The sequence below is a fragment of the Chiloscyllium plagiosum genome, chromosome 9 (genome assembly GCF_004010195.1).
Source record: "Chiloscyllium plagiosum isolate BGI_BamShark_2017 chromosome 9, ASM401019v2, whole genome shotgun sequence".
NCBI classification, from domain to species: Eukaryota; Metazoa; Chordata; class Chondrichthyes; order Orectolobiformes; family Hemiscylliidae; genus Chiloscyllium; species Chiloscyllium plagiosum.
Window position 1 is genome coordinate 198,001 of NC_057718.1, and position 14,565 is coordinate 212,565.

At 42.0% G+C, this 14,565-nt stretch overlaps 1 protein-coding gene across 1 annotated transcript in view; it reads left to right on the forward strand.

Annotated features, from left to right (window-relative positions):
• The window catches only part of LOC122552524, a 26,285-nt gene extending 20,068 nt beyond the window's left edge, over window positions 1-6,217 (forward strand). Inside the window, exons 2-4 of the mRNA XM_043695200.1 lie at window positions 912-1,249; window positions 1,625-1,711; window positions 5,549-6,217. Coding sequence (XP_043551135.1) covers window positions 912-1,249; window positions 1,625-1,711; window positions 5,549-5,908 — 785 coding nt within the window. The 3' untranslated portion in view covers window positions 5,909-6,217. The remainder of the gene's footprint in view (window positions 1-911; window positions 1,250-1,624; window positions 1,712-5,548) is intronic.
• The last annotated feature ends 8,348 nt before the right edge of the window (window positions 6,218-14,565 follow it).

Here is a 14,565-nt window from a genome sequence, read left to right on the forward strand (position 1 = left end):
GTGAGTGGTTATCGCTGATCGTCTTAGTTTCCAAACCGGACGGGACTCAATGATTCTGCGTGGATTATCAGAAAGTCAACACTGTTACAAAATTGGACTCATACCCAATTCCTAGATTGGAGGACTGTATTGAGAAAGTTGAACAAGCCAATTACATCACAAAGTTGTACTTAATGCGTGGTTACTGGCAGATACTTTTATCAGAGATGGCGAAAGAAATTTCTGCATTTGTAACCCCAAACAGGTGATATCAGTTTAAGGAGATGTCCTTTGGAATGAAGAACATGTCTGCCACATTCCAAAGATTCATGAACAGAGTTTTAGATTAGATTAGATTAGATTAGATTACTTACAGTGTGGAAACAGGCCCTTCGGCCCAACAAGTCCACACCGCCCCGCCGAAGCGCAACCCACCCATACCCCTACATTTACCCCTTACCTAACACTACAGGCAATTTAGTATGGCCAATTTACCTAACCTGCACATCTTTGGACTGTGGGAGGAAACCGGAGCACCCGGAGGAAACCCACGCAGACACGGGGAGAATGTGCAAACTCCACACAGTCAGTCGCCTGAGGCGGGAAATGAACCCGGGTCTCTGGCGCTGTGAGGCAGCAGTGCTAACCCAGTTGTGACTGGGTTAAAAAAAACTGTGCAGTCTATTTGGACGATGTAGTGATCTTTAGTAAGTCCTGGAAAGATCACATGGTACACTTGGCAGAGCTCTTTGAACAACTACAAGAAGCAAAACTGGTGATAAAATTCAATGAAATGGAATTCATGAAAGCAGAAGTGATGTTCTTGGGGCATAACATCGGTCATGGAAGGTTGACCCCGTGGAACGCAAAGACGAAGGCCACCGAGGAATTTCTACAAGCAACCTCAACGAAAGAGGTGCTTTGATTCTCAGGACTCAGCGGATTTTGTCAGAAGCTTGTTCCAAACTTGGGCAGTATAGTGACACCATTAACCGATTTGCTGAAGAAGAACGCAAAGTGTCAGTGGACAGAATCATGCCAGGAAGTATTTGACCATTTGAAATTGATATTAACCACCAAACCAGTTTTAGCTACAACAAACTTTTCCAAACCTTTTAAAGTCGTCGTCGTTGCTAGTGATGTTGGAGTTGGAGCAGTACTCCTACAGGAAGATGAGGTTAGGATTGAACTGCCAGTTGGTTACTTTACAAAGAAGATCAACATCCACCAGAGGAAATACTCCAAAATCGAAAAGGAACGACTGAGTTTGGTACTGGCCTTACAACATTTTAATGTGTATGTCACGAACTCGGTTGTGTACTCTGACCACAATCCGCTTACATTCTTAGATCATTTTAAAGATAAGAATATAAGAATATTTCATTGGAGTCTTATGTTACAGACTTATAATTTAAAAATCATACATGTCATGGGTCAGAAGAATGTAATTGCAGATGTGTTATCACGGATTTAACTGATAGATGAGATTTGTCTTTATTTAATAATATTATACATATACAGGTATGTGGGAAAAAGTTACGGTGATCTTATATTAAAGTTATCTGTATGTTAGGATAATGTGTTTTAAAAGGAGAGAAAAAATAAAAGTATATTTTAATTATGATAATTCATTTTTTTTCTTAAGGGGAAGTGTTATGAAGATGTGGGTGTACCTTTAAAAGAGTTAAAAGCAGCAGAACTACTGGACATAGGAGCAAGTGTTTTGAAGAAGGTAACAATGTAATATTCAGTCAAACCATTCGATTAACTTGTTGCCTGGAGACAAAAGAAAATTCGAATTCAGCCATTCAGTTTAAATTATACCCCGAAAAAATACCAATTTCCAATCAAGTTTGAATTTAGTATATTGACAATCTTAAAAGCCAATGACACAATCCAATGCTCTGGGGTATTAGACTGGGCGAAAATTGAACAGTTGAGAGGAGAACTGCCAATCCCAGCATGTAAACAGACTGCCTGAAAAACAGCTCTCTTAAAAAGGTACCCTTTCAATCAGTAATATGTGATGCAGAAATTCCAAACAAGGCAAAAAGAAGACACACTAAGATCCGAAGACAAGAACCAAGAACTTACAGCTGCTGAGACTTGAGATAAGAAGTGTTGTTTGTAAATCTTAATTGGGAGTTTTATCAGACTAATATTATAGAAGGAAAGGTATAAGATAGGTTAGAGAAAGAAATTGCAAATAGTGGTTAGTTAATTATTCTCTGTTATACTTTAAGAAATAAAGTTGTTAATTTTACTTTAAATAGTCCTTGGTCACTCAAATCTTTACACATTACTGCACAGGATAAATCTTTTCAGTGTTGCTGATTTTAAATTAAGCAGGAGAGTTTATCCTGTGTCGTAACAGTCAGCATGTCTTTATCTTTTCAGTAAGGTAAGGCCTTTGACAAAGCTATACATAGGGAGCTGATAAACCAAACAAAATCTCATGGTATTAAGGGTAACTTGGCAAATTATATCCAAAGTTATCTGAGTGAAAAGAGGCAGAGGGTGGTGGTAGAAGGCTGTTTGTGTGACTGGAGACCTGTGTCCACTGCTGTAACACAGGGATCAGTGCTGAGTCTCTTATTAATTGTAGTATGCAGTAATGATGTAGATGTGAATGTGGAGGAAAGTGGTGGGGAGAACGTGATAAGTAAGCTTGTGTTTGACATAACAATTGCCTGGGTGGTTGACAGTGAAGAGGAAACTTTTATGTTACAGGCAGATATAGATGGAATGGTCACATGCGCAGATCAATGGCAGATGGAATTTAACTCTAATAAATATAAGTTAAGGCGCTTTGGAAGATGGAACCAGATAGTGGAGTACTTAATGAATGGCAGCACACTAGGAAGCTCAGAGGATGCTTCTCCAAATATCCCTGAATATGATTGGACAGATTAGTAGGTTAGTTAATAAGGCATTGGAGACCATGGGCATAGCCTTTATTTATCAAAGTTAAAAATCACACAACACCAGTTTATAGTCCAACAGGTTTATTTGGAAGTACTAGGTTTCGGAGTGCTGCTTGTGGGAAGATAGTGGGCAGGATCATAAGACACAGATTTTATAGTGCAAGATCATAGTCTAATGCAAAGGATATGATATATTAAACAAACCTAAATTGCTGTTAAGTCTTTCATCTTTTAGAATGGGGTGCAGGTTTTGATTTATTAATATGTAAATCCCAGAACCTCTTTCTAGTCACATTCACAAGATTACTTAAGGTGAAATCTCAGCTCAGACAATGCATTAGAGGTGTAAGGTTAGAGTAGATCATAAGAGCTGTACAGGATTTTGGTTAGGCCAAGATGAAGTACTATGTTTAGTCTGGGTGCCATATTATGGGAAGATGTGATTGCACTGGAGAGGATGGAGAGGAGATGCACAAGGATATTCCCTGGGATGGAAGGTATTAGCTATGAAGAGAGGCTGGATAAGCTCGGGTTGTTTGCTTTGGAGCAGAGAAATCTGAGGGGGATGTAACTCAGAAAAATAAGATTACTAGGGGCATGGACAGGTTGGATAGACAGCAGCTGTTCCCTTTAGTGAAAGGGCCAGGAACAAGGAAGCACGTTTTAAAAGTGAAGGGTTGAGCTTAGAGAGGGCTTGAAGATCGTTTGTCACCCAGAAGGTTTTGGGGCCCTGAAATGCACTTCCTGAGAAGGCAATTGTGGCAGGTAACCTCACAATTGTTAAATGGTGCTTGGACGAGCACTTGATTTATTATAATATTCACAGCAATGGGCCTAATGTGGGAAGCTGTGACTGATGTGGATTGTGCTGTATATCTGATGTTGCAGAATGCATGCTTCTGTGACAGGAATTGATGGGTTTCTGAAGAGCACAGTCACACGGGATTTAACAGTGAACTGCAGTGGTTTCTAAAAGTATGTCAATTGGAAAATAGGAAAGAAATTCAGCTTCCTTACCTTATGAAACCAGAGAATGAAAAATGGAGAATGGACAATCCCAGATGTATGAAGCAACTACTTCAGTTCTATCTTCACAAAAGAAAACAAAACCAGAATAGTAGGAATCCTAAATCATTTGGGAAAAACAAAAGTAGAATAAAATTAGGAAATAATTGGTTTTGGAGAAATTATTGTGACTGAAAATAATGGGCATTGACAAATTCAACATAGTTTTAAGAAATGGGAATTATATTTCAGAAGCCGACTGGTAGACAAATTATGGAGAACCAATGGATGCAATTCATTTGGATTATTGAAAAGAGTTTTAATAATGCCCCAAGCCGAGTATGCAAATCAAACCTTATGAGATTGGGGCTAATATATGATCATGGTTTTAGAATGGGACAGCTGACAGGAAGCAGTGAATATGAATAAACATACGAGCATTCCATAACAAAAGGATACTCACAGAATCATTCCTCACAGATAATGTCCCAAACACCACCATCACCATCCCTGGATATGTCCTGTCTCACCGGCAGACAGACCCAGCAGAGGTTTGGCACAGTAGTGAACAGATGGGAGGAAGTTGCTCTGGGAGACCCCAACATTGACTCTGACCCCATGATGTCCCATAAACCTCCTGCTGATTACCACATATTGCCCTCCCTCAGCTGATGAATCAGTGCTTCTCTATATTGAATAACACTCAAAGAAAGCACTAAGAATGGCAAGGAAAAATAATGTGCTCTGGCTGGTGGATTTAAATTTCTGTCATCAAGAGTCGCATTGCAGCAAATTAATGATCGAGCTGGTCAGGTCCTACAGGCCATGGCTGCTAGACTGGATCTGTAGCAGGTGATGAGGAAGCCAACAAGAGGAAAAAACATACCTTAGCATCCTTACCAATCTTCCAACTGCAGATGCATCTGGTCATGATGGTATTGGTAAAAGTGACCACTTCACAGTCCTTGTGGAGACGAAGGCCATCCTTCATGTTGAGAATCACCTCCATCATGTTGTGTGGCACTATCACTGTGCTAAATGGGATAGGCACCAAACAGCTCTAGAAACTCAAGGCTGGGCATCTATGAGATGTTGTGGTTGAGGAATTGATTGTATCACTTTCATCGACAGACCGAATGAAAACAGCTTCTGCAAAGAAAGGTCACATTTTCAAGATGCAGGCATGTCTGAATGAAAACAGCTATTGATCGGTTTCACGATGAGATTTTCAGGAGGACACTGAGCTGACAGAAACCAATAGCAGGAATAGGCCATCCAGCTCTTAGAGCTTGCTTCCCCATTTAGTGTGTTCATGGCTGATTCTCTATCCCGATGCCATATTCCCACGTTAGCTCCATACCCCGTGATGTCTTTAACATCCAAAACATTGTCATTCTCTTTCCTGAATATATTGAGTGACGTGACCTCCATGGCCTTCAGTGGGAGAGAATTCCACATGTTTAACACTCTCTGCGTGGAGTAAGTTCACATCATCTCCATTCGTAATGTATTAGCCCATATCCTGAGACTGTGACATTTTGTTCAAGACTCCCCTAACAGGGAAAACGTCTAGTCTGTATAGCCCTGTTAGAACTGAATATGTTTCATTCAATTTCTTCCCCCTTATTCTTGTGGCCCAGATAAACCAAACTCTCCTCATGGGACAGTCCTGCCATCCCCAGTATCAGGAGATTGTGAGGACTGCAAATGCTGGAGAACAGAGTCAAAGAGTATGGTGCTGGAAAAGCACAGGCAGTCAGGCAGAGGAGCAGGAGAGTCGACATTTTAAGCATGAGCTGCTCATCAGGAATCTCAGTGAGTCTGTATCTCACCGCACTGAGGCTCTTCAGCCGCGTCCTGAAGTGGATCCTTGGTATCAGCTGAGTGAACCTCCAGTGTATTCCCTCTGTGGGAAGGATATCTCCCTCTGGCAGGGAGACCCAAACTGCACACAACCCTGCTTGTCTTGTCTCACCAACATCCCTGTATCACCATCATAAGACATCCTTACTACTGAACTCAAATCTTGTTGTACTGAAGGCCAATGCAACATTTGTCTTGTGAATTGCACGTTGCAGCTGCCCTGTTTCCTTGCAATGGTTTCCACGGATACCCGAATTGATGGGATGTGAGCAGATTCAGAAAGATCTCAGCAGGCTGGTGACATGGACAGACACATGACAACTCACTGAAAGGGTGAGAAAGATGCAACAGTTCCGTTTGGATGAAAGTCTGAGGGGAAGCAATACAAACTGAATGGTACCAATTTTAAAATGGGCACACAACCAGAGAGATCTGGGCTATCATCTAGAACATAGAACATTACAGCGCAGTACAGGCCCTTCGGCCCTCTATGTTGCACTGATCTGTGGAACCAATCTGAAGCCCATCTGTCCTACGCTATTCCATTTTCATCAATATGTTTATCCAATGGCCATTTAAATGCCTGTAAAGTTGGCCAGTCTACTACTGTTACAGGCAGTGCATTCCACGTCCTTACTACTCTCGGAGTAAAGAAACTACCTCCGACATCTGTCCAATATCTATCACCCCACAATTTAAAGCTATGTCTCCTCATGCTAGCCATTGCCATCCGAGGAAAAAAGCTCTCACTGTCCACTCTATCTAACCCTCTGATTATCTTATGTGTCTCAATTAAGTCACCTCTCAACCTTCTTCCCTCTAACGATAACAGCCCCAAGTCCCTCAGCCTTTCCTCATATGACCTTCCCTCCATAATCAGGCAACATCCTCATAAAACTCCTCTGAATCCTTTTCAGAACTTCCTCATCCTTCTTGTAATGGGGTGACCAGAACTGTACGCAATACCCCAAATGCAGCCGCACCGAAATTTTGAACAGTTGCAGCATGACCTTGTGGCTCCGAAACTCAATCTCTCTACCAATCTCATTGGTGAGTTTTTAAGAATCAGTGTGGATCTCAGAATCTATCAACTATACTTACATTTCACAAAATTTTTTAAAAATTAGAAAACTGCATTATATTTGAATTTGAATATTGTGACGTAATTGAGGGAACTATTCAGTTTAGCGAGTCTTCACAAGTCTCCCTCTCAGTCCCTGTCTGTCGTTTCTGACTCACTCTTCCCCCCCACCATATCCACTACCTCTCTCTCTTTGCTTGTCTCTATGCCCCACCTCTGATAGTTCTGACTGTACAGTATAACATTATAATGTTAAGGCAGACTGTGTATTGAGTGTAACAGAGTTTGCTGTCCTGGAGCATGCAGGATTGGCTGATGGGCAGTAAACAAGGTCATTTCCAACTGAGTGAGCTTGCATGAGTGGTGGTGCCAGATGGTCACTGTTAAAACCACAGTCATTTATAATCGATATCAATGATTTAGACAAAAGTAATGTCTCCAAGTTCACTGTCAAGACATCACTGAGTGTGAAAGAAAGCTGTGGCAACCACCAAAGAGGCTGTAAAAAGATATTGACAGGTTTACTGCATGGGCAAGTAGTTGGCAAATGGAATGTAATGTCAGAAATGTCCATGTGCAGCAGAGATTTACACACTTACTCAGTGACATATTAAATTAACCGTTCCCTGCCCAGTCCACATTTCCAGACCCAGTGTGGATTTTCCCTGTGGCAGGGCAGAGTTTTGACTGGATGTTATAAAATTGCAACATGAAGTTACTGAGTGTAACAGAGTTCACTACATCCCATCCAATCATCTACTTTGCTGTCTGTATCATGTGAATTGTATTTTTCAAGCATTGGCAGGCGCAATACGATTCATGTTTGTAAGTTGAGTAGAAAGAAGAAGGGACTGCCTTAAAAATTATGAGAAATTGATTAAACAATACTGTCCAGGGTATGTTGTTGGTATCAGAAAATTACTATGATGTAGAGACAACAAGTTGCTAGTTACTGCCAGGAAATTATATGAGGGATGTGAGGAAGTCTGGTTGTGAATCTCTCTACGTCAGGGTTTCCCTTTAATTGACGATATTAATATCTCTTTCGAGTTTCTAGTTCACACACGGTCGTACTTTGGTAAATATGTCCTCCATCACTCTTTCTCCCACTCTCGCTCTCACTTTCTAAATCTCACACAAAACTGATGCTGAAACCCTCTCTCACAACCAAAAGCTCACTCATCCATGCATTCACACACTCTGACACAGTCACCACAGATTCACAGAAAAATGCACTTATACTTAAATATTCTTCTATGAATCTTTATCAGAGAAGAATCCAACTCTCTCCTTACACAGACACAGCCACATTCCCACACTCACTGATAGGCACACACACACATTCTCACACACTGCCTCTCCATCCCGTGCGCGCACACTCTCCCTCTCATACGCAAAGATGCATAAATCTGTGAGATTAATAATTTCATTCAGGAGGTTGTTTTATTGCTGACGTTTTGGTTTATTTTTATAAATCACACAATTTGAATCCATAGTTGGACAGTGTGGCATTTTTATAAAATATCGTTACTAAAATAAAACAAACCTGACTCCAGATTAAAGTTCTGCAACTGATTCTGAGAAAATTCTTACACTTAGAATTCATTGGCTGACTTCACATGTCACCATTTGTGAATTCTTATCACTCTGCTACTATGCTGAAGTTTGGGAAGTTAGACACATTAATTATCCCAGGGCAGTAGCTTTAAATATAGAGAATTTGCATCTTAATCAACTGGAACATGCATTTACTTTTCACAGAGCTCCCCATACCCTGATTTTTCCAACAAACTAATACTTCTGTAATGCAGGAATGTATGAATACAATCAGCTTTTGCCATAGTTGCCCTTCCTCTGTGCTGGCAGAATTTCAGATTCAAATTGAAGCCTTCTCTGATCCTGCACCCAGTTTAACATTGTACCATCTACTTTATATCGTCCATGCTCAGTCTATCACCCAAGAGGCATTGGTTCACATCCCTCTATACTCCTTCTAAAAGAGACTAAGTAATTATAATGTAGAAATCGTGAGGTCCATTTTAATCTGCAAAACTGGGATGGAAGATTCAGGACATGTCAGTCAGTCATTTATAGTTTCTTCACAACAGCCATTTTATGTTTGCACAGCACTGACACTGACTTCATATGTAGAGAAACAGAAGTAAGAGTGGGGATTTGGGGCTCCATGTGCATTTGACTGTAGCTGGATAGCTAGTTTAAATAGCAAAGGAGTGAAAGGCACAAATCCAGTGTGGTATTCGTGACAGTTAGAAGGATCAGAGATGATTGAAGTTTTCAAGAGCTTCTGCATCTAGGACTGGAATCATTGTCTGAAAATCTAACTAAACTCTCAAAACCTTTCCAAATTTTGATCTCCTATTTATTATATTTATGCAAATATATTTGATATATCATATCTGTTTATATACATTGAACATTAAACAGTATAGCACAGTACAGGCCCTTTAGACCTTGATGTTGTACCTACTGTAAGATCAAACTAACTTGCATACCCTTCATTTTATTATCATCATTTTGCCTCCAAGAGTTGCTTAAATGTCCCTAATGTATCTGACTCTATTACCACTGCTGGCAGTGCATTCCATTCACCCACCAATCTGTGTTAAAGAACCGACCTCTGACATTTCCCCTCAACCTCCAATCATCTTAAAATTATGTCCCCCTGTGAGAGCCATTTCTGTCCTGGGGAAAGAAAAAAAGTCTCTGACTATTACTCTATCGATACCTCTCATCATGTTGTACACCTCTATCAAGTCACCTCTCATCCTTCTTCACTCCAATGAGAAAAGCACTAGCTCCCTCAAGCATTCTTCATAAGACATGCTCTCCAGTCCAGGCACCATTATAGTAAATGCACCCTGTTCAAACCATCCAAACCTTCTTACGATGAGGTGACTAAGCAATATTCCACATGTGGTCAAACTGGGGCTCGAAAGAGCTGCAACATAACCTGGTGGCTCTTAAACTCAATCCACCTGCTAATGAAAGCCAACACACAATATGCCTTCTTAACGACCCTATCAACTTGGGTGGCAACTTTGAGGGATCTATGGACATGGACCCCAAGATCCTTATGTGCCTCCACACTGCCAAGAATCCTGCCTTAAACCTATATTCTGCATTCAAAATTGACCTTCCAAAATGAATCTCTTTACACTTTCCCAAGTTGAACACCATCTGCCACTTATCAGCCCAGTTCTGCATCCTGTGAATATCCTGTTGCAACCTAAAACAGCTCACCACACTATCCACAACACCAACCTTGGTGTCATCGGCACTAACCCACCCTTCCACTTCCTCATCCAAGTCATTTATAAAATTCACAAAGATCAGAGGTCCCAGGACAGATTCTTGCAGAACATCACTGGTCACTGAGCTCCAGGTTGAATGCTTTCCACCTACTACCACCCTCTGTCTTTTGTGGGCCAGCCATTCTGTATCCAGACAATCATATTTCCCTGTATTCCAGGTGTCCTTACTTTCCGAATGAGCCTATCATGGGGAACCTTATCAAATGCCTTGTTAAAATCGATGATATTGGTTTTGGTGCTGTGCTTTTATAAGACCATAAGGGACTTATCTAATATTTCTCTAGGAATTTGAACATTGATCAGCAGAAATATTTGAGCTAGAGGGAGAGGCTGAACAGGCTGGGGTTGTTTTCCCTGGAGCGTTGGAGGCTGAGGGGTGACCTTACAGAGGTTTACAAAATTATGAGAGGCATGGATAGGGTAAATAGGCAAAGTCTTTTCCCTGGGGTCGGAGAGTCCAGAACTAGAGAGCATAGGTTTAGGGTGAGAGGGGAAAGATATAAAAGAGACCTACAGGGCAACTTTTTCACACAGAGTGTGGTACGTGCATGGAATGAGCTGCCAGAGGATGTGGTGGAGGCTGATACAATTGCAATATTTAAGAGGCATTTGGATGGGTATATGAATAGGAAGGGTTTGGAGGGATATGGGCCAGGTGCTGGCAGGTGGAGCTAGATTGGGTTGGGATATCTGGTCAGCATGGACGGGTTGGACTGAAGGGTCAGTTTCCATGCTGTACATTTCTATGACTGTATGAGACATTGAGCTTGGTGTTAACCAAACCAACTATATTCACTGATCTTATATACACTGATCTTATATACACTGATCTTATACACACTGATCTTTAATCATCCAGAATGGAATAAGGTGATTTGGGATAGTCAATACAGTTTTGTGAAGTCAATACAGTTTTGTGAAGTCAATACAGTTTTGTGAAGGGTAGGTCGTGTCTCAGAAACATTATTTAGTTCTTTGAGAAGGTGACCAAACAGGCGGATAAGGGTAAAGATGTGGTGTATATGCATTTCAGTAAGGCATTTGTTAACATTTCCCACGGTATGGTATTGTACAAGATATGGAGGCATGGGATTGAGGGTGATTTAGCGGTTTGAATCAGAAATTGGCTAGCTGAAAGAAGACAGAGGGTGGTTGTTGATGGGAAATGTTCATCCTGAAGTTCAGTTACTCGTGGTGTACTGTAAGGATCTGTTTCGGGGCCACTGTCATTTTCATAAGTGGCCTTGGTGAGGGCGGAGAAGGATGAGTTAGTAAATTTGAGGGTGTCACTGAGATCTTTGGAGTTGTAGATCGTGTCAAACGATGTTGTGCATTACAAAGGGACATAGATAAGCTGCAGAGCTGGGCTGAGAGGTGGCAAATGGAGTTAAATGTGGCAAAGTGTGAGGTGATTCACTTTGAAAAGAGCAACAGAAATAAAGAGTACTGAGCTCATGGTAAGATTCTTGGTAGTGTAGATGAGCAGAGAGATCTCTGTGTCCAGGTACATAGATCCCTGAAAGTTGCCACCCAGGTTAATAAGGTTGTTAAGAAGGCATATGGTGTGTTAGCTTTTATTCGTAGAAGGTTTGAGTTCCGGAACCATGAGGTCATGTTGCGGCTGTACAAAACTCTGGTGCAGCCGCACTTGGAGTATTGAGTACAGTTCTGGTCACTGCATTACAGGAAGGATGTAGAAACTTTGGAAAGGGTGCAGAGGAGATTTACTCGGATGTTGCCTGGTTATGGAGGGAAAGTCTTATAAGGAAAGGCTGAAAGATTAGTTTAGCTTCCCTACAGTGTGGAAACAGGCCCTTCGGCCCAACCAGTCCATATTGACCCTCTGAAGAGTAACCCACCCAGACCCATTTTCCTCTGACTAAAGCACCTAACACTATGGGCAATTTAACATGGCCAATTCACATGACCTGCACATATTTGGACTGTGGGAGGAAACTGGACCAAACCACGCAGACATGGGGAGAATGTACAAACTCCACACAGTCGCCCGAGGCTAGGATTGGACCTGGGTCCCTGATGCACTGAGGCAGCAGTGCTAACCACTGAGCCACCGTGCCACCCACAGACTTCAGGCTATTTTAAGACCATAAGACATAGGAGTGGAAGTAAGGCCATTCGGCCCATCAAGTCCACTCCGCCATTCAATCATGGCTGATGGGCATTTCAACTCCACTTACCCGCATTCTCCCTGTAGCCCTTAATTCCTTGTGACATCAAGAATTTATCAATCTCTGCCTTGAAGACATTTAGCGTCCCGGCGTCAACTGCACTGCGCGGCAATGAATTCCACAGGCCCACCACACTCTGGCTGAAGAAATGTCTCCGCATTTCTGTTCTGAATTTACCCCCTCTAATTCTAAGGCTGTGTCCACGGGTCCTAGTCTCCTCGCCTAACGGAAACAATTTCCTAGCGTCCACCCTCTCCAAGCCATGTATTATCTTGTAAGTTTCTATTAGATCTCCCCTTAATCTTCTAAACTCCAATGAATACAATCACAGGATCCTCAGCCGTTCCAACATTACATTCGCTTTCTTAATCACAGATTCAACCTGCATGTTTACCTTTAGAGAATCCTCGACTAGCACTCCCAGATCCCTTTGTACTTTGGCTTTATAAATTTTCTCACCGTTTAGAAAGTAGTCCATGCTTGTATTCTTTTTTCCAAAGTGCAAGGCCTCACATTTGCTCACATTGAATTCCATCCGCCATTTCCTGGACCACTCTCCCAAACTGTCTAGATCCTTCTGCAGCCCCCCACTTCCTCAGTACTACCTGCCTGTCCACCTAACTTCGTATCATCGGCAAACTTCGCTAGAATGCCCCCAGTCCCTTCATCCAGATCATTAATATATAACGTGAAAAGCTGCGGCCCAACACTGAACCCTGCGGGACACTGCTTGTCACTGGCTGTCATTCCGAAAAAGAACCTTTTATCCTTCTGTCAGACAGGATTCCTGAAGAAGGGCTAATGCCCGAAACGTCGATTCTCCTGTTCCCTAGATGCTGCCTGACCTGCTGCGCTTTTCCAGCAACACATTTCCATCTCCTTCTGTCAGGCAGCCAATCCTCAATCCATACCAGTAGCTCGCCTCGAACACTATGGGCCCTCACCTTGCTCAGCAACCTCCCGTGTGGCACCTTAACAAACGCCTTTTCATTAGAGAGAAGGAAGTTGAGAGGCGACTTAATTGAAGCATATAAGATAATCAGAGGGTTAGATAGGGTGGATAGTGAGACCCTTTTTACTTGGATGGTGATCACGAGCACGAGGGGACATAGCTTTAAATAGAGTGGTAATAGATATAGCACAGATGTCAGAAGTATTTTTTTTACCCGGAGAGTACTAAGGGCATGGAATGCACTGCCTGCAGCAGTAGTAGACTCCCCAACTTTAAGGGCATTTAAATGGTCATTGGATAAATATATGGATGATAATGGAATAGTGTAAGATAGGTGGGCTTCAGGTTGGCTCCACAGGTGGGCACAACATCGACGGCCGAAGGGTCTGTAATGTTCTCGAAGTTCTATACCCCATGGAAATTGTTGGAGAAAATTAAAGGCAAAAATTCCAGGTTGTTTAGCTTGTTGCTACATTCGATGTGAAAATTGTGCATGTAGCATGATGAGAAAATATGATTGCTGATGCATTATCGAGCCTTGAGTGAGAAACGGAGGCATTTGGTGAAAGCAGTAAAGTATACTGGAACAGACTGGAAATAAGAAGTGATTCATTCAATGCTGAATGCAGGATTGAAGATAGGATTCCTGGCAGTATGGAGGAATATTCTGGATCAGTGGTGCTGGAAGAGCACAGCAATTCAGGCAGCATCCGACGAGCAGCCTGAATTGCTGTGCTCTTCCAGCATCACTGATCCAGAATCTGGTTTCCAGCATCTGCAGTCATTGTTTTTACCAGTATGGAGGAATAGCAGAATCTTCTGCTTCATGTACATAGATCCTTAAAACTTGCCAAACAAGTTGATAGGTTTATTAAGAAGCCATATTGTGTTTTCGCTTTAATTAACAGGGTCATGGAGTTTAAGAGCTGTGAGATTTTGCAGCAGCTCTATAAACCCTGTTTAGACCACACTAGGAATACTGTGACCAGTTCCGGTCACCTCATTATCGGAAGGATGTAAATGGTCCAGAGAGTGTGCTGAGGAGATTTACCAGGATGTTGTCTGGATTAGAGGGTTAATCTTATAAAGAGAGCTTGAACGAGCTCTTGCTTTTTATACTGGAGAGAAGAAGGTAGAGAGGTGACTTGATAGCGGTGTACAAAGTACTGAGAGGCAGAAATAGAGTAGCTAGCCAGAGACTTTTCCCCAGGGCAGAAATGGCTGACACAAGAGGTCATAA